The 21,434-nt window shown below is 39.0% G+C and overlaps 1 protein-coding gene across 1 annotated transcript in view; it reads right to left on the minus strand.

The window, feature by feature from the left end:
• Positions 1–21,434, minus strand: part of ULK4 (unc-51 like kinase 4) — a 591,889-nt gene that overhangs the window by 394,040 nt on the left and 176,415 nt on the right. Inside the window, exons 23-25 of the mRNA XM_024117044.3 lie at positions 10,943–11,076; positions 7,272–7,393; positions 7,067–7,123 (exon numbers count right to left, since the gene is read on the minus strand). Coding sequence (XP_023972812.1) covers positions 7,067–7,123; positions 7,272–7,393; positions 10,943–11,076 — 313 coding nt within the window. The remainder of the gene's footprint in view (positions 1–7,066; positions 7,124–7,271; positions 7,394–10,942; positions 11,077–21,434) is intronic.

Here is a 21,434-nt window from a genome sequence, read left to right on the forward strand (position 1 = left end):
AAAAGACACATGCACCCCAATGTTCATTGCAGCACTATTTACAATAGCCAGGTCATGGAAGCAACCTAAAAGTCCATCAACAAACGAATGGATAAAGAAGATGTGGTACATATATACAATGGACTATTACTCAGCCACAAAAAGGAACGAAATTGAGTCATCTGTTGAGACGTTGATGGATCTAGAGACTATCATACAGAGTGAAGTAAGAAAGAGAAAAACAAATATTGTATATTAACGCATGTATATGGAACCTAGAAAAATGGTACAGATGAACAGGTTTGCAGGGCAGAAATTGAGACACAGATGTAGAGAACAAACGTATGGACACTAAGGGGGGAAAGCAGTGTGGGGTGAGGGTGGCGGTGTGATGAATTGGGAGATTAGGATTGACATGTATACAGTGATGTGTATAAAATGGATGACTAACAAGAACCTGCTGTATAAAAAATAAATTAAATAAAATTCAAAAATTAAAAAAAAAGACTATATATAACATACACAAAAGAAGAGATATAGATAGATTTTACGTTATAAAGAATAAAGACTCTTAAACCTACCATTCAAGTTAAGAACTAAGATATTCCCAATTCTTTGCATGAGCTTCCCACATCCCACCTGCCTGTCATTCCTCCAGAGATAACCACGGTCATGAATTTATCATTTCCTCAGCATTTCTGAATAGTTTTACCACATATACATGTGTCTCTGAACACTATATTCTTTGTTTCAGTATTTTTAAACTTTACTGAAATGATATCAAACTGTACACAGTTCATACAGATGGGACAGTATGTAGCCATTAAAATGTTAAAAAAAATTTAAAACACAGGAAAATAGTTATGATACAATGTTAAATGGAAAAAAGAATACAAATCTATATATACACAACATAGTTTCAACCACATGTATTGGTATAAGTCATATACATATCTTATACATACATACATAGATTTCTACACACAAATGCATATACATGAATTGAAAACACTAAGTAAACAACAATATGTTAACAATGGTTGTTAACCATTGATAGTTATAGGTGATTTTTTTCTTCCAATATCACTATAATTTTCTACATTTTCTTTAATAAGCATATATTTTATACATGCCTGAATTTTTTTCAGTCTATAACTAAAACAAAAAAGACTAAATGAAATAACATAATAAATAATAAAAAGAGGCACTGTAAGCTTTTCACAATAATTTGGCTGAAATAATTTCATAAAATTTCAACATGGGCACATAACTTTTGCTGAATAAATATGGATTTGATGTTGAAAAGAGTTCATAAAAAAATGTCTTTTGACTTCAATAAATCTACTTAAATGTCTATAGCTTACTTAAGTAAAGAAAGAAGAGGGAGAACAGTGTTTATAGTATGATCTTTCTATATAATTTTTTAAAGAATATATAGATAATATACATACATAGATGTGAACAAAAATTTTCGAGGAAGAAATCACAGGAACCAGTCGCAGAGGCTCCCTTTGGGGAGGACTACTGGCCCAGGAGGTAGGCTTTCACTATTCATTTTGTGCTTTTCTGCACTGTTGGAATTTTCTAGCTATGCACATGCATTAATTTTTTTTTCTGTTTTAACAGCGACAAAGGTTTTCTAGATGGTGAAACTATAGGGTTCTTTCAATTTATTTTCTTCCTTATACTTCCCCAGTTTAATTTTTAAAAAAAATCCCTACTGAATGTTTCATTGATTTACCAATTTAAATCTCTTTGGATCTATTTCTTCTTCTTCATTCTCAGTGTGATAGGAATTAATCAGGTGAGAGTGAGGACAGGGCAGGAGGCATTGCAGATTCAAGGAGAGGAGGGAACGTATGAACAGTCATCTAGGTGAGCGTGAAGGTGTATAAATTAGGAAAAGGAACTAGATGTCCCAGTCTGCAGAGAGGGCTTGTTTGAGATGAGCAGTCATGAATTTAAAGTGAGACCAGCTATTTTCATCGTGTTTTCCTCTAGCCATATTTAGTCACTCAAAGCAGGGGTGGGGTAGGTAGAGAATTAAACTGAACGAGGACTTGGGTTTCCCAGAGGAGGACAACGGTGGAAGAGACAGGAAAGGGATTACGGGTGTGTGTGGCAGGGATAGGGGTTGAACCAGGGACTCTAAGCGGAGTAAAGAGAAAAGTCACTGGGCCCAGGGAGGGCAGGATGGTGAGTGCAAAGTGTTAAAAGGCCAATTTAAGTCTCAGAGGAATTAAAAGGCTGTTGGAGATGGGGAGCAGGGCTAGAGAGCTGAAAATTAGGTGTGGGAGCCAGAGAGCAGTGACGCTGAATATAAGGCCATGTGCCGAGGGAGCTGAGGGAGGGAAAGACAAGCTCATGGGGAGAGAGGTGGTCGAGGAGCTGAGAGGCTGAGGTGTTGGAAGGATCCTCCCTAGGGATACCCGATTCTCTAAGAATGACAGTGAGCCCAGTACTAAAAGACTTTGAGCGAGAAGCAATGACCCAGAAAAATCTGTAGATGACCACAGTACATGGGGCATCTTCTAAGGGTGTGAGCTTCAAAGCTGGGAGTTTAGCAGGGGAACAAATAGGATGGGCACTTACTGTGGGGCAAAAAAATGGCCCTATCTAGAGAGAAAAAGGGAAAGCTGTGCCTCCAGGGCAGACCAGTGCCCTGCATTACTATTCAGTACTTCAGGGAAGCTGAGAATAAGCTCTCAAGGCAAGGTGGGTATATCAATTTGGGGTCCATATAAAAAAAAGAAAAGAAAAGAAAAAAGGAAAAGAAAGGAAAAAACCTTACAACAAGAACATTCGTGTGTCAATGAATAAGTATATAGTCAGCAGAAACTAACACACCATTGTAAAGCAATTATATGCCAATAAAGATGTTTAAAAAAAATAATTATATAGTATATTTTTTAAAATACAAGAGTACGCTCTCTCTGCTTTATCTGCTACAAGTGAAGTCACAATCTATCAACAAAACAACATTCACTTAAAATAAAAATCTGCAGGGAATTCCCTGGCAGGCCAGTGGTTAGGACTCAGAGCTTCCACTGTAGGGGGCGCAGGTTCGATCCCTGGTCAGAGAACTAAGAACCCACAAGCTGCACAGTGCAGCCAAAAAAATAAAATTAAATAAATAAAAATCTGCAGAGGGCAGGAGTATGTCTTTTAATAATCATCCCAATGCCCAGTATGAGTGAAGATTTATCAATGACAGAGATTGTAATTATATTCTTATGTGAAAAATCACAATAATTTTATCATTTCTTTCATTTGAAAATTTGAATTTTGTTGTCTTTTTGTAGAAAACTGTAACCACCACACAACCACTGTACTTTTATAAACTGATGAGGCCAGAACTTAAGAACAAAGTCCTCTTGCTCAGCTCATTAATCAAGAGCACTTTCAGAAGGACACAAGAAACACAGTGAACATCAGGATAATACACATCATGAGTTCGCAAACAGATTTCCTTCATGTCATTACTTCCTGTTTCTCAGCCCAGTTCAATGGCGGCTCAAAAGAACTATGGTGAAATTAACCGTGGAACTTCCTCATAGCACTTCCCTAGATGCTTCAGTGCTAAAAGTATCCCTAGGTACTTTTTTTTTTTTTTTTTTAACTGGAGAGGGAGGCAGATACAATGGCACATTGCTTCTGCCAATAAGAAGTGAAAATAGAAATTATCAGCTATGTAGTCCTCTTTGGCCTGGACCCTTTGAAAGCTTAATAATGGTTTAAAAGTGCCCTGTTAAATTGCTTCCAAGCACTTGCCTCTTTAAAACATAAGGAGACCAAAACTTCATTCTACTTGGGGAAGAAGAAGTGTTTACAAAAAGTTAATTCCTCTACTCATGCCTCCATATAAGAAGTACCCTGAATTTTTCTACCAAAAAGATAAAAGATGTCTATAGGTTAACAGGTAAACCATGCCTGGTGCCAGTAGGAAAACTGAAGCCAATGGGAAGCACAATTCCAATGCCCCCTCCAGCCTGTGCCTTCAAGACCCTTCTAATGAGGGGAGATCATACCAACCCTGACTGCTGTCCCCACACCACCTGAGGCAGGCCAGCAGTTCCTGGAGAGCTCCTTCAGCAGAAGTGCAAGTATACAGCTACTAAAGGTGGACCAAGCTTGAATACCTCAAATTAAGGTGTATTTTTTTAAATATAAAAGGACAATAGGCCTGCCATAATACAGTAGCTACTCAACCAGACATATTTTGAGAAACACTAAAACTAATATTTACCTCCAGGTAGAACAATAGGGCTTTCACAACACAGTGCTAAGGGTATACACATGAATGGTCTGGTCCCTCAGGCCACCAGGACAGGAGAAGCACTGCGCTCTGGCCAGTTCCACAAAGCCATTCTGCACACTGGCCTGCAAACATTTATAATTGTGCAGCCTTCCCACCCCACCCCCAAAAAAAACAAACAAACAAACCCAAAACCTCTCTAACAACTTCAGGAAAGCCTTGCCTATGCAAAATGTAAAGTAATTCTTTTAAAGCAGAAAACTCAAGAGGCTTTACTGTTCAAATCTACACCATGAACTTCTAAGGGGCTGTAGGCTGCCGGGGAGTTGCCTATGCCTCCGGCACCAGAGGGACACTGTGACTTCAACAATATTTGTGGCATCTTCTGGGTAGACTGTGAATCAACTCACAGAAGCAACATCTAACTCTCAACGGTTCATCATAACATACACTAGAGCTGGGTGGGTAACTAAATCCAGGTCCTTGATTTTAGCCAATACTATTCTCCCTGGACTAGTGTCTCATCAGTGCCATCAACACCGAGTAAAGAAAGATGAACACACAGCTAAGGCCAAATAACAGATGAGGTAAGAAAAATAACAAAAGATTTCTGGGACTGGCCATGACTCAAACCAGGAAAATGGTCCAAAGAGAGCCAAAAGACCTTTTTCGTTATGTGTATAAACTCCCAATACTTGAGCGACATTATCAGGGAAAAGACTGCTAAAGAATCTTCAGTATCACAATTACCTTTGAACTAGGCAAGTTATTTTCCATCCCCTGAAAGTGCTTTTGTTAAGAAAACCCATACAGAGCCCTATAGAACGCCCCCAACCTTCAAAGGGTACACCCACTCCTGGGAGAAGGTGAGGAGGCCCTTTCTCAGTGGAAGTCGATGAGTTACATGGAGCAGATGATGTCTCCCTAAGAGACATATCTGTAATTCCTGAAAGTCCACAAAGACTTTTATATTGGAGACACTTGGTAGTTTCTTGAAAACCGAAACTGTACTCAGTTAATGTAGGCACAGAAAAGTACTACACATGAGAAAAAATAAGAGAATGAACACAATTATATCTGTCCCAAACAATCACTGTGCCAAAATATTCCAAGGTGGGCTACAAGGGCAAAATTACTATTTTCAGGCATCAATATGTTAGTGCAATGGAGTTACAAATATAGAATTATAGTTCTGCTAAAAATGATGCCCACATTGTCCTTTAAAACGATTAAAAAGCAAATTAAAGGAGGCGGCAGACAAAATTCTAATAATTTTCAAATTCATGAATGTACTAGGAAGATTATGTGCTTTGTAGAATTCAGGACTCAAGGATGATAACACTTTGAAAATGAGTACAAAAGGACCCGTACTGCACTGACTAAACACACTGCTTACAAAAATCAGTGACCTCTCTACTCAACACTCATACTTCAAAACATCATACTTCACCGTATGAGGACTCTTCTAGAAAACTATATTCTCACTTGTGGGTGGCAATCATTTTTTTTTTATTCCCAACAAGCAGTAAAATTGAGATGTTTACTTCATTTTAACTAGATACCTATATGACATGGCATTTTGAAAATCTCCGTTCACTGTTTATTATTATCAAAGTAAGACCGAAGATGCTGTGCGACCAATGTCTTAGTTTTCCCTTTGTACAGGTCCCCATTTTATCAACAGTACATACTGTAACTATTCCAGGCGAGGGAAAAAGATAACATAATTCACGAGCCACAACTTGAACAAAAAGACTATTTTTTGTGAGTAAAAATCAAAGTGAAAGATAATATGATGATTTGTTTTTTATTGTCACTCATCTCATCAAAATTAAAGGCAAGGTTAAATTGAGCTCAAAAAAAAAATATTGAGCTCAAGTTAGACAAATACCATCACAAAATGAGATACTGCACAAAACTCAACAATGTTAGCCAAAGTAAATGATGATACTATATTCCCAGAATTCCATTTTTTGTATATGTATAAATTTGTTCTCTTTCATATTCTTTTCCATTATAGGTTATTATAAGATACTGAATACAGTTCCCTGTGCTATACAGTAGGCCCTTTCTGGTTATCTATTTTCTAAATATTAGTGTGTATATTTAATCCCAAACTCCTGATTTATCCCTCCCCCACCTTCCCCTTTGGTAACTATAAATTTGTTTTCTATGTCTGAGATTCTGTTTCTGTTTTGTAAATAAGTTCATTTGTATCATTTTTTTTACATTCCATATATATGCAATATCATATGATATTTGTCTGTCTGACTGACTTTGCTTAATATGATAATCTCTCTAGGTCCATCTCTGTTGCTGCAAATGGCATTATTTCATTCTTTTTTATGGCTGAGTAACAGTCCATTGTATATATGTACCACATCTTCTTTATCCATTCTTCTGTCCATGGACATTTAGGTTGTTTCTATGTCCTGGTTGTTGTAAACAGTGGTGCTATAAACGTAGGGGTGCACATATCAAAGTGTATCAAAGTGCACACTTTAAATATAAATATATAAAAAATTTTTAATTTATTATTTTAAATGTTTTCATGATGTTTAATATCAAAATCTATGAAAATGTTTTCTATGGACTTATTTACGCTACTTGGGTCTGTCTCTGAACAAAGTGCATTATCAAGAGAGAATATATTTTTCCTCCAAATGTCAAATTTTCTTACAGTCAACAGATAAAAATATAAAAAGGTCACTTCCCTAGAGACAAATAAATACCACCAAGATTTTAAAATTACCTCATTCTGACACCAAATCCCACCAACAGTAGAGACAGCCACATTTTTATTAGGAACGTGAAGAATTCAGCATTACTCACAAGAATAGTTCCGTAACTGAAAAGGAACTCTTCTGTTACAACTTGAGGTCGAAATACCTGTGTGATGAAAGTTTCCACATATTAAATCCCGAAAGCCATGTACAAAAGAAAAATGAAAATGTTTTGTCTGAGTTGATGTTTCTCAGCTCCAGTTTACAAAGAAGGGAGTCACATTTATATACATTTTTTCCAAACAGGATGATACCTGAGACGTTACAAGGTGAAGCACTATAGGCATGAGGGGGAGACACATCTTCAGCTGCTTCGCTTGAACTGTGGATGGGTGTTTACGACCAGAAACGTTAGCCAAGGCGTTCAGAATGTCACCTGCGAAGCACACCCCAGAGTACACATGAGGTTAGAGACCACAGATACGTAGGGACCACTGGTTGTGGGTTGAACACTAATGGGATTGCTGAGTGAGGCAATTAATCTCCAAATAAAAGAAGTGGGTAGAAGCTGCACTGTTTTATTCACAGCTCTTGACATTACAACAGAAAGTTGTGGCCTCTGGGGTCAGGATGGATATAAAATTGATCTCTCACCTAGAAATTTAAAATAGAAATGATTTTTTTCTTTTTTTTTTTTTTTGCACTTTCCGAATTTCAACCGTGAGCACTCATTACTTTTGTAAACAGGAAAAAGTTATTAAAAAATTACAAGTGAACAGATTATAGATCAGAATTTTTTAATAATAGAACAGGATGGTAGTAATAAGATATCAATTCCTAATACTTCTCATTGGATGGCAAGTCCAATAATAAATAAAACTTGTTTATTGGATACCTGAATCCCTCATCTCCTAAGACAGGACGAGTCAGGTAATAAGAAACTCAACTACCAACTGACCAGCTCATGGCCTTTGGTTTGCAGATTTTAAAAAGGTTACAATCCAAATAAATTTTGAAATGCTCTATTTTCAGTCATTAACAGGCACAAATCTCCCACAGTATTAGTAAGGAGCAAAAAGTTACTGTCAAATCAGCCATGAAGATATTTTCATTACTTTGATTTAATATTCTGAATTTCTGCATCTAAATATCTTTTACCATAATGGGTTGGGTCAAATTTAACATTTAAAACATTTCTGGTTTATAGCTACATCTGCTGGAAAATCATGGAATGAGATTTAAACTAAACGTATGCATTCCTCAGATTATTTTCATGTCTGTAAATAACAGTGGAATAACCAATTTTGTTAGCTGTAATAAACATCCTTTGCAAATCATTATTACTTTCATCTTTTTTTCAGACCAAAGAAACTTTCAAACTTTGAACTTTAATATCAAAATTCTTTAATATTAAATGTTAATGCCTAGGCATTTTAAATTTTTTTAACAAAAAATAAATTTGTGGCTATAACCTGAAGGAAAAAGCTTTTCTTCAGAATTATGCAGAGAGAAATCTTGAAAAAAGTTACCTAAAATGATAGCCTAAGTCCAATTTTAACCAATTAAAATGCTTTCCTTCTATTTTCCAAAACTGCTAGATGACACTCAATGTAACCGTTAGCCTGCTCATTGCCTCATTCATGTCACTGATACAAAATAATTATGAAAACAGATAAGGCACATTCAAATTTTGAAACTACACATTCAAGAAAAAGCGTCATTGCGCTCGCCTGCAAAAAACAGACAGGCAAGAACAAAAAAAGAAGGGATGCCTAAATGCCAAGTCACAGAAAGGTAAGCAGCAAGGGGCCTGAGGACGAGACTCCAATTTACCCAGGATTCGTGGCAGTTCCTGCACGATGTGACAGATGAGCAGGTCCAGGCATTTGGACAGGTACTCATTGCCGCTTTGCTGTTCCTTGCCTGGAGTGGTCTTTCTGCTGTCTCTCTCGATGTACATCACCAGTCTACACACAGCGAAATGCAAAAGATTACCTCTCATGATAAAACTGTCGATAGCACCTGCCCCAACATGCCACCAAGGCAAGTGTTTCCAGGGGGCACAGTCCCCATCTTGTTGACATTTACATTTGGAGCAACTTGTCAAGCACAGTCTATTTTTGCCTTAGAAAAATCGCAACATTTATGCAGAGAGAAAACAAGGCAACTTTGAATCTCTCTGCCAATGTATGACAAAACAATGCCCTGACTTCATTTGCCTCTGGCCCATGAAAGGAAACCATGTTCTTCAGATGACAGATGAAAGGCAAACAAAAGCGTCTGGAGAGAAGAGGGCTTTGGTGTTTTGAAGATTCAAAGTAGAACCACAAGTTGCCTGCACTTGTGTTGGTCATCAGTCTTAAACTTGCTCTGAACCCCAGGCAAGTCACATAAATTCCAGTTCTTTCATTAAATTGTGTATATAAATCCAAAGAAAAAGTTTCATTTCAGCACTGGGTGATATAGATAGCAGACAGTATCTGAACATCTGGATTTCACATACCCTTTTGTCCACTGGTTTTATGAAATCTGTTCAATAAACTTATTTCTTCTTCAAACAATTGGCATTTATTAAATATCAATCTCTGAACCAACGGCCTCCAATCCAGAACTAGGGGACATACTGAACCATCAGTCTGGTTACTCAGGGTATTGTTGAAAAGTTTTAGACCCACGTTTCCTTCCCTTTGCTGGACCCACTCCCCAAGTTCCTAGTCCCCGAAACTCTCTAAAAGGCAATGAGTCCCCTGACTTCAAAGGCCCCTTTACAGCAATCTCCCTTGCTGGACTCCCTTGCCATTATCCATCTCTCCAGCTCTGTTGCAATCACTCATCCCATCCAACTTCTACTTCTCAGAAGTTCCAAAAACTCCCACTATAAACCGTAAAGGGGTGGTTCTGGACACAATACACATACGTAACGTACACTGAAATCTTAACACTTAGCATTTACGTGGCTCTCTTAGTAGATTTATGCATCCTTTTGCCTTCCTGCTTATTATTATTTGAAGCCCTATTAGTAAACACCTGGGAATGAAACCAAATCAGAAGTTTGGTTAGTTGACACCTGTTCCATCAGCCCAGCTAAGGAGCGGGACCAGAAAATACCATCTTCCTTTTCAGTTCCCCAAGATGGGTCGCGATACCTCCCTGCCCAGTCTCACCATCTGCTGAACAGCTTTTCCAACATTAAAGATTCCGGCATTTAACTGCATCCCCTCCAAGCTAAGTATTACAAACATGCCCTCTGACCATAATCTGCTCTTATTCCTACTTGCACGATCTTCCACTGTGACAGTTCTTCAGTCTGCTGGGAACTTCCACTAATTGAATCCATGACATCTTCTCCCAATCCATCAGCACTTCTTCACTTACACTCTTGCCCTCTTTCTTTTCTTTGCACCCATGTAGCCAAATGATTTGGATGAATCCAATGATCTATATTACTTTCTGTACATCTGCAGAGAGGCTGCTCAAGTTAAACACGGGGCAGATTCACTCCACTGTAAATGCATGTCACCAACACTCAGTGGCACTGAACAGCACCAGTGACCCAACTACCTTTCACTGGTCGACTTATTCCCACTCTATCTTCAAATTTTTCTTCTCTTTATACCCTGAAATTTCCATCCTCTCATGACACTCTCAGTGAGTGCTTTTGCCTCTTATTGTACAGAGAAAATAGAGAGCATCACAAAAAAAACTCTTCTTCCTAATTCTCAGTTTACTGTGCGTCCTATCCTAGGCTCCTTTCCTCCCAACACAACTGCAGGCCTCTCTCTCCTTCCAACTGTGCTTGGGATCACACTTCCTTCCACTTTCTCAGAACCTTAAAACTGCCAATTACTCGTTTTCTGCTTTTATATATTCACTCTCTCCCATTTAACAAAACGCTTTTCACATCCTTCTACCAACTGCCCCATTGCCTCTCTCAAGTCACAGAAAGGTAAGGAGCAAGGCGCCTGAGGACGAGACTCCAATTTACCCAGGATTCGTGGCAGTTCCTGCACGATGTGACAGATGAGCAGGTCCAGGCATTTGGACAGGTACTCATTGCCGCTTTGCTGTTCCTTGCCTGGAGTGGTCTTTCTGCTGTCTCTCTCGATGTACATCACCAGTCTACACACAGCGAAATGCAAAAGATTACCTCTCATGATAAAACTGTCGATAGCACCTGCCCCAACATGCCACCAAGGCAAGTGTTTCCAGGGGGCACAGTCCCCATCTTGTTGACATTTACATTTGGAGCAACTTGTCAAGCACAGTCTATTTTTGCCTTAGAAAAATCGCAACATTTATGCAGAGAGAAAACAAGGCAACTTTGAATCTCTCTGCCAATGTATGACAAAACAATGCCCTGACTTCATTTGCCTCTGGCCCATGAAAGGAAACCATGTTCTTCAGATGACAGATGAAAGGCAAACAAAAGCGTCTGGAGAGAAGAGGGCTTTGGTGTTTTGAAGATTCAAAGTAGAACCACAAGTTGCCTGCACTTGTGTTGGTCATCAGTCTTAAACTTGCTCTGAACCCCAGGCAAGTCACATAAATTCCAGTTCTTTCATTAAATTGTGTATATAAATCCAAAGAAAAAGTTTCATTTCAGCACTGGGTGATATAGATAGCAGACAGTATCTGAACATCTGGATTTCACATACCCTTTTGTCCACTGGTTTTATGAAATCTGTTCAATAAACTTATTTCTTCTTCAAACAATTGGCATTTATTAAATATCAATCTCTGAACCAACGGCCTCCAATCCAGAACTAGGGGACATACTGAACCATCAGTCTGGTTACTCAGGGTATTGTTGAAAAGTTTTAGACCCACGTTTCCTTCCCTTTGCTGGACCCACTCCCCAAGTTCCTAGTCCCCGAAACTCTCTAAAAGGCAATGAGTCCCCTGACTTCAAAGGCCCCTTTACAGCAATCTCCCTTGCTGGACTCCCTTGCCATTATCCATCTCTCCAGCTCTGTTGCAATCACTCATCCCATCCAACTTCTACTTCTCAGAAGTTCCAAAAACTCCCACTATAAACCGTAAAGGGGTGGTTCTGGACACAATACACATACGTAACGTACACTGAAATCTTAACACTTAGCATTTACGTGGCTCTCTTAGTAGATTTATGCATCCTTTTGCCTTCCTGCTTATTATTATTTGAAGCCCTATTAGTAAACACCTGGGAATGAAACCAAATCAGAAGTTTGGTTAGTTGACACCTGTTCCATCAGCCCAGCTAAGGAGCGGGACCAGAAAATACCATCTTCCTTTTCAGTTCCCCAAGATGGGTCGCGATACCTCCCTGCCCAGTCTCACCATCTGCTGAACAGCTTTTCCAACATTAAAGATTCCGGCATTTAACTGCATCCCCTCCAAGCTAAGTATTACAAACATGCCCTCTGACCATAATCTGCTCTTATTCCTACTTGCACGATCTTCCACTGTGACAGTTCTTCAGTCTGCTGGGAACTTCCACTAATTGAATCCATGACATCTTCTCCCAATCCATCAGCACTTCTTCACTTACACTCTTGCCCTCTTTCTTTTCTTTGCACCCATGTAGCCAAATGATTTGGATGAATCCAATGATCTATATTACTTTCTGTACATCTGCAGAGAGGCTGCTCAAGTTAAACACGGGGCAGATTCACTCCACTGTAAATGCATGTCACCAACACTCAGTGGCACTGAACAGCACCAGTGACCCAACTACCTTTCACTGGTCGACTTATTCCCACTCTATCTTCAAATTTTTCTTCTCTTTATACCCTGAAATTTCCATCCTCTCATGAGACTCTCAGTGAGTGCTTTTGCCTCTTATTGTACAGAGAAAATAGAGAGCATCACAAAAAAAACTCTTCTTCCTAATTCTCAGTTTACTGTGCGTCCTATCCTAGGCTCCTTTCCTCCCAACACAACTGCAGGCCTCTCTCTCCTTCCAACTGTGCTTGGGATCACACTTCCTTCCACTTTCTCAGAACCTTAAAACTGCCAATTACTCGTTTTCTGCTTTTATATATTCACTCTCTCCCATTTAACAAAACGCTTTTCACATCCTTCTACCAACTGCCCCATTGCCTCTCTCCTCCCTTTCTCGGTAAAACCTCTTAAAAGAGAAATCTACACCTTGTATTTCCATTGTTCCTCCTAACTTCCTCAACCCACCACAATCACAACCTGCTCTCACTCCCATCACTTGCTCTGAGGTCACCAACAACCTCCATGACATCAAAGCCAATGGACACCTGTCTGCCTTCACCTGTCTGAACAATTCAGCAGGGTTCAATACAGTTGCCACTCCTTCTCCTCTCTACATCATGACAGCATACAGTTCTAGTTTCCTTCTCTGGTTTCTTTAGTTGTTCCTCCTCTGTGTCTTTTGTTGGTTCATGCTCCTAAATGCTCAAATCTATCAAAACTCAGTTCTGGGTCCATTACTCTTTTCCTTCTACTCATCTCATGCAGGTCATTTCATCCCCACCCATGATTTAATTTACCACCTATCTACACAGACAGTTTCCAATCACCTATGTACAGCCCAAACCTGGTGTCTCAAGCTACAGACCTGTACATTCAACTGCTGACTTGACCTGACATCTGCTTTTGCTTGTCTCAGAGGCATTCCTAACTCTACAGATCCCAAAAAGACACCATTATCATCCCAACAAAACTGGTTGTCTTTCAGAATATAATATTCCACCATACAGCATCACTCTCTACCAGCCAGACACCCAGGAGTCATCCTTCTCACCTCCCTTTCTCTCACTTCCCACACCAAGTCAATCATTAAATACTCCTTAAACCATTACACTTTTCCACTCCTCACCAAACGCAAGCTTCCAAACTCCCTTCTCCTTCTTCTACGACCAGAACCTCCTAGCTGGCCTACCTGCTTCTACTATGTCTAACCCTTACACACCTTACATCTAAACTGATCTTGTCTACCACCTTACTCCCGTGTTTAAAACCCTTCAGTGGAACCCCACTCTTCTTAACATGGGAGTTCTTAACACTCTTTATCATAACTTACAACACCCTCAACTATCTCTCCAGCTTCCACTTGCTTTCTCTCCCCCGCAGTCATACTGTTCTTCTTCCAGTCCCTCAAACTCAATACCTCCCCCAGCAACAAGGTATTGCCTCTCTGCCTGCATGGCTTTTCTCTCTGCTCCTTGCCAGTGAACTCCTATACATATTTCATAATTCACTGCAGTTTTCACTGACTTCTTAAATTAAATCTATGACATTGTCTCACAGCATTAAGGCCCTTACCCAACTGCAGTTTCTTAATATATTTTTTATTATCTGATAATGTTTGTCATTCCAGTAAATTTAAAAATAGCCAAGGGCAAGGACTGTATCTGATTTTTCTCACCACAACATCATTGCACTTATGGGCATAGTTCCTGACACAAAATAAGGGCTCAATAAACATCAGCTGAATAGATACATATGGCTGTTGAGATTGCTGTAAGACTCTACCTAGTTCTCTACGTCAAATCCTTGGTCCTTATTTTCCCCAAGGCCTTTTTCTTATTTCTACTGTTTGATTATACTGCTGGATCACATAAGAAGGAAAAAAATCTTCTGCTTAGGAAAAGATACCATGAGCAAAACCAAGAGACAAATAAATAGGGGAAAAATACTTCCCCCATTTGGTCATCAATAGATAAATGGATAAAAAAAGATGTGGTGTATACATGCAATGGAATTATCATTGCTTTGCAACACAAGGATGGAACTTAAGGACATTATGCTAAGTTAAAATAAGCCAGACAGAGAAAGATAAACACTGTATGGTATTACTTATATGTGGAATATAAAAAAAAAAAGTCAAACTCATAGAAAACTAAGAATAGAAAAGTGGTTGCCAGGGGTTGGGGTAAATAGTGAGAAGCTGGTATAAGGGTACAAAACTTTAAGCTACAAGATGAATAAGGTCTGAGGGTCTAAAGTAAAACCTGGTGACTATAATTGAGAACACTGTATTATATGGTTCAAATTTGCTAAGAGTAAAACTTAAATGTTCCGGGGCTTCCCTGGTGGCGCAGTGGTTGAGAGTTCGCCTGCCGATGCAGGGGACACGGGTTCGTGCCCTGGTCCGGGAGGATTCCACATGCTGTGGAGCAGCTAGGCCCATGAGCCATGGCCACTGAGCCTGCACGTCCAGAGCCTGTGCTCCGCAACGGGAGAGGCCACAACAGTGAGAGGCCCGTGTACCGCAAAACAAAACAAAACAAAACTTAAATGTTCTCACCAAACACGAAACAGAAAATATGTGAAGTGACGGATGTGTTACTTAGATGGGAGGATCCTTTCACAATGTATGTATATATCAAAGCACCACGATGTACACTTTAAATATATTATAATTCTACATGTCAATTATATCTCAATAAAGCTAAAAATTTTTAAGACAAATTGGGAAAAAACATTTCCAATTCCTATTAAAATACTTGTATACATATGACATACAGCAAAAATTTGAGGTGGAAACTGTCCAGCGAAAGGGGACGGGTTAAATAAAATACAGTCCACCATTACAATGTAGCTACCAAAAAGATGAGCAAGCTCTACATATATTTTGGAAAAAAAATGCAAGATAAGCAAAACAAGCAAAGTTCAAAATAGTATGCTTTTGTATAACAAGAGAGCGATATAATCTATATTCACTTTTGCTTGGATTTAAAAAAAATCTGGAAGGATGAATAAGCAAGTAATAATAATGCTTTATTTTGTATGATGGTGACCTGGGGCTGTGGAGCATGAGGTGTAATTTCTTACTTTTTGAATTTTTCTGGATTAGGAACCATGAGTAGGAGTTACCTATTCAAAATTTAAGTTAAAATGTTTTGAAAACATGAAGTAGTATCGTTGTTCTACACAGCGAATTTTTTAAAAAAAATTTTTAGGTGATGTAATGCTCAATTACACAGGATACGCTACCAGATGATAAATGCTGAGTGCCCTGCAAAAAGACTACCTCTTTCTGTAAGAGCTATAGACCTCCATCTTCTCACTGTGCCAAGAGTCAGGCTGACTTTAAAAAAAGAGGTAAATCAACAGCAACACCACACCAGTACCCCAAAACTTCATTATGGCCTGTGCCCCATTATGATTTCTAGGTTATTTTTCTCCTTTCCTTCAGTAGGGTCATTCTCTTAACTTGATAATATTGACAGAGATTTCAACAAATCTGGCTATAATTCCCAGCCCCAGCACTTTCTAACAGCATGATCTTGAACAAATTTCTTAAGCTCTTTAAAGCTTCAGTTTTCTTCTTATAAATGGGATGAACTTATTTACAAAACAGAAACAGACTCACAGACATAGAAAACAAACTTACGGCTACCAAAGGGGGAAGGGGAGAGAGGGATAAATGGAGAGTATGGGATTCACAGATACACACTACTATGTATAAAACAGACGAACAACAACGACTTACTGTGTAGCAGAGGGAACTATGTTCAGTATCTTAAACTACAGCGGAAAAGAATTGAAAAAATATAGATATATATACATACATATGTATAACTCACTTTGTTGTACACCTGAAACTAACACAATACTGTAAATCAACTATACTTCAATTAAAAAAAAAGAAATGGAACCTCAAATGTCCCACTGCACAACACTGCCAAACGGTTTCCCAGAATGGTTGTTCCAATTACTCCCACCAGCAGTGTACAAGTCCCCCTGAGCAGCCACCTCACCAATATCTAGTAGTATCCAATCTTTACTCATTTATATCTTGTGGTGTTAATGTGAACTTTAGTAATTATTAGTATGGTAAGCATATTCTGATATTTCTTTGTTCATATTTTCTCTTTTGTGCAATACCTGTTCTGGTCTTTTGCTCATTCTCCCACGGGTTATTGATCTTTTGTTATTGACTTAGAGGCATTATTTATATGACCCAGAACTGTCCCTCTTCCCCTTCCTTTTTTTTTTTTTTCCTTCTTTCTCTTTCTTCTCCTTTGAGTGCCTTTCACACGGAAGTCTTCAATCCATTGGAAACTGATTTATCATATGGATTTCGGAAGAAATCTAATTCCACTGTTTTTCCAAGTAGATAACCACTTGCCCTGGTACCATGCATTGAAAAGATACTTCTAAAAACTAAGGGTGAAGGAAAAGGAACAAAAGTACAAATATTTGGCAAAATCTGACTATAAAGTGTTTGATTTGTAGATTACCTCTTCTACCCAATGAATCTAGGTGACTACTGCCAGACTTGCACACAGGTGGAAGTCTGGAGATTTATTCTCTAAAGAAAGTCAAACAGAAAGTTTCTAGACTAGGAGAAAGCAAACCAAGTCAAAGAGGGAGCCACCAGGGGAATTCCCCGGCGGTCCAGTGGTTAAGACTCTGCGTTTTCATTGCCGAGGGCACGGGTTCAATCCCTGGTAGAGGAACTAAGATACCACAAGCCACATGGCACAGCCAAAAAAAAAAAAAAGAGGGGGCCACCAAACAAAACCGGGAGACTAGGTGAATTTCTGCACAATGAATACTAGAACTTCCAGCCGCCTTCCCCAGGATGGCTCCCCAGACCCAGGCAGCCAGGTCCCTGCCCTCCAGGCTGACACCTGGAACGCACTTCGGTGAAATTAACTGGCCCAAGAGAAACACCCTAGAGATATTGATGTTAAAGTTCATGTCAAAATGCCCATACAGATGATCTTGGTGTGAAGCTCAAAGTCAACAAAATCTGCCCATGCGCTGAGAACTTCTAGAACAGGTTGGCATTCCCTCAACTCTTCAACCACCAGACTAAATATTACCAGTTATCTGAGAGCATGCCTTCTTTGTTTGACATTATATTTGCAGATCTTCATCTACATTATTTTTCATTGCTGTGTGGTATTCCAGTATGTGAATATACCACAATTTATTCATTTTATTGTTGATGGACATTGGGGCTATTTCAATTAATGAATATGGCCAAGCACATCTTATGCTGAATGCATGGAAACACTTCTGTTGGATATACATTTGGAAGTGAAATTGCTGGATCATAAGGTATGCCTAGCTTCAGATGAATAGGCATTGCTGATGATCAGTTTTCCAAAGTGATTAAGTCAATTTACACTGCAACAGGCAGGTATAAGAATTCCAGTTGCTCTACATCCTTGCCACAATTCTGCATTATCAGGCTTTTTAATTATAGCCATGCTGCGGAACATCCATTGGTATTTCATTGTGACCAAAGTGCATTTTCCTGATGATTATTAACATATCTTTTCAGGTGTTAATTGGCCATTCAAAGAAAACCAATTCTGTAAAGTTCCTGTTCAAGTCTGTGCTCATTTTTCTATTGGGTTATCTGCCCTTCAATTGTTTATATATTTTAGTTAAGAGCCCATGTCAATTATGTGTATAGCAGATACTTTTCCCTACTCTATGGCTTGTCTTGTTACTTTCTTAGTGATGCATTCTGATGAACAGAAGCTCTTAATTTTAAGGTAATCCAATTTATCAATACTTTCCTTTATGACTGCTTTTGTGTCCTGCTAAAAACTCTTGGTCTACTCCAAGGTAATGAAGAAATTTTCATGTGTCTTATCTACTGGAAATTTTATTGTTTTATCTTTTTACATTTCAATGTGCAATCTACATGAATTATTAACTCCTTTGTACAGTGTAATTTAGAGATAGAGTTTTTTTTATATCGAGCCAAAATGATCCAGCACCATTTATTGTTAAAAAACCATCATTTCCCCACTGTTTTCTTCTGTCTCTTCTGCTCTTCTCCATATTTTCCAGCCTTTTGTCTCTCTCCATTGATCCCAGATGATTTGAGTACAGTATATTAATTCTCTATTCAGCTGTGTCTAATCTGCAGTTAACCCAATCCACTGAGTTCTTCCTTTCAGTTACTGAACATCCACTTTGTTTTTATAGTTCTAATTCTCTACTGAAATTCTCCATCTTCCAAATTCTTTGAATATACTGATCATAGTTATTTTAAGGTCTATATCTGATTAACTCCACTGTAACCCCTGGGGTACTGTAGTTTATCTCATTTGTTTTTTGTATCATATCATCTTATCTTCTCATACGCCTGATTGCTTTCTGATGAGTGTTAGACTCTATTCACACAGTCTGTGAACAGTGGAAGGATATTTTGAGGCCTAGGGTTAGACTTCCTGAGACAGGATTTACATATAATCCTGGATCACCTTAACCCAACCAGAGATTGAGATGATTCAAAAGTGGTTCTTTCCCTCTTCCTGGAAATCCTCCATATAAATAACAGGGTTGCCAGAAACAGAGGGCAGGGAAAATGGAAATGTTTTATCTTTTGGAAATCAGAGAATACAAAAGAAATCCCATCAAAATTTACAGAGTATAAAAAGTAAATTCACACTTGTCTCTAAGGAATCAATTTTTTCTAAAATCTGTATTATCTATTACAAAATTTAATAATGTGCTACTTAATTACGATAATATGAAATACCTTTTCTTTAAGGCAAAAACTACTCACTTTTCAACCACTAGCACAGACTGTTAACACATAAGAAAATATCCATTACCTCTGCTGGGAGAAATAAAAGACTGAAGGGATCCATAATAATATAAAACTCAGTCTAGAACGATGCTTCATTTCTTCATGCCCTCCCTGAAGCCTTCACATTACAGGATGTGTTTACACAGGCTACAGTAGAATAAATTGACTTTACTGATAGCGGAACATTAGTTAGTAAAAGAATTCACATTCTATGAAGGAAATAAAATGTGGAAACATTTGAGGGTAGTGTCCATAAACACTTCAAAATTGTTCTAGGACGGAACTGCAAATGTAATTTCTTAGTGGTCTACAAGGGTATCAAGTTAAAATGATAAACAATCTGAACAGTAATCCAAGTATTATTGAGATGGGGGGAGTCTGGCAGTGGAGGTGGACTTCAGGAACAGATTTGGTTCATTTATGGCAACTTGAAGATTCCTCTTGGGCATGCCATTGAATATGTTAAGATAATATAAGGCTGGAGTGTAGAGAGGTCATACAGGTGCATATCAATAAATACATGGTATTTGAAGCCACTGGATTAGGTGAAATCACGTTAGGATAGCAATGTAAGAGAAACAGAGGGCCAAGGAAGATGCAGAAGAGGGAGAACCAGCAAAGAAGAGACTGAGGTGGGAAAAAAAGCAAAGAATGTATGCTAACTTCCTATCATGAGCCCTGTAACTACAGAGGTAAATTCTGGTTCAAGTTGGCCAGCTGAACCCAAATATTATACTTCCCTTTTTTTTTTTTTTTCTTCACATTCCCACAGGAGATTCACGTTATCCAGGAAATTGCACCATTCACAGCCAGAACCTTCAAAGAATTTCCTAAAGATGATGGTGCAGATATAAGTGGATTAAGGGAAGGCCCAAGCTCACATGAAGGAAAAACGTGCCTAGGAAGCAGGGAGAAACCCAGCAGAACCCTAAGCTCTGAATGGCAGGGGAACAAGTTTACACTTCGAAGCTGATACAAAGAGGTGAGATTCTCAACGCTATTAACCATTTTTAAAGGAACTAGTATCAGCAAACCTGGAACAAAGGCCATGGTAACTAAAAGGAGAGGGATCACACGGAGACCGAAGGAAGGACTTTTTTAAAGCAAAGGAATGACTTGATGAAAGTGGCATTTGAGGAATATGAATCTGGTAATGGCACAGATAAATGATGAGAGAGGAAGTAAGCCAGGCAGGCAATTAGGAGTTACAAGTATGCAGGTGAAGAGGAGAAACAGAAGGGAGCTCAAGAGCAGAGAAGAGCAGGCTGCCTGGAAATGGTGTGAACCGCAGACAAGATTCCACTAGTCTCTTATTGAGAGAATGGCACATTCACATCGTGAGAAATCAATTATACGGGGTTTAAAAATGAAGAAGCCACACACCCCTGCTTTAACTTAATCCAGGTTCCTCCAGGACGCCATCACCCCTGCCCCACCCCCATTCCTACCCCCCTGAGACATCCTCCCCCCCCCTTCTGGTCCTACTGCGCTCGGTGCCCATCAATGGACTACTCCACTGTCTATTTCTACTGCAGATCTTCCCATGTGCAGTATGATGCTGACATAAGATGCAAACTGTGGCTAATCTATCCCATTTGGATTCACCCTGGACCACCTCACAAACAGTTCCTTGTTAAGACCATATACTATTCCAGAAAATCAAGACACCATGCTTTCCTTTGCTTCACTTCAGTCTAAACCCATTTTTATCTATCTACTGCACATCCTTTAACTTATGAGCGTATTTTCCCCCTTAAGGAAAAATTTGTAGTTTAAATATGGGATCTTGGGAGGGAGGGATAAATTTGGAATTAACAGATACAGACTACTATGTATAAAATAGATAAACAGGGCTTCCCTGGTGGCGCAGTGGTTGAGAGTCCGCCTGCCGATGCAGGGGACACGGGTTCGTGCCCCGGTCCGGGAAGATCCCACATGCCGCGGAGCGGCTGGGCCCGTGAGCCAT

The sequence above is a fragment of the Physeter macrocephalus genome, chromosome 18 (assembly GCF_002837175.3).
Source record: "Physeter macrocephalus isolate SW-GA chromosome 18, ASM283717v5, whole genome shotgun sequence".
NCBI classification, from domain to species: Eukaryota; Metazoa; Chordata; class Mammalia; order Artiodactyla; family Physeteridae; genus Physeter; species Physeter macrocephalus.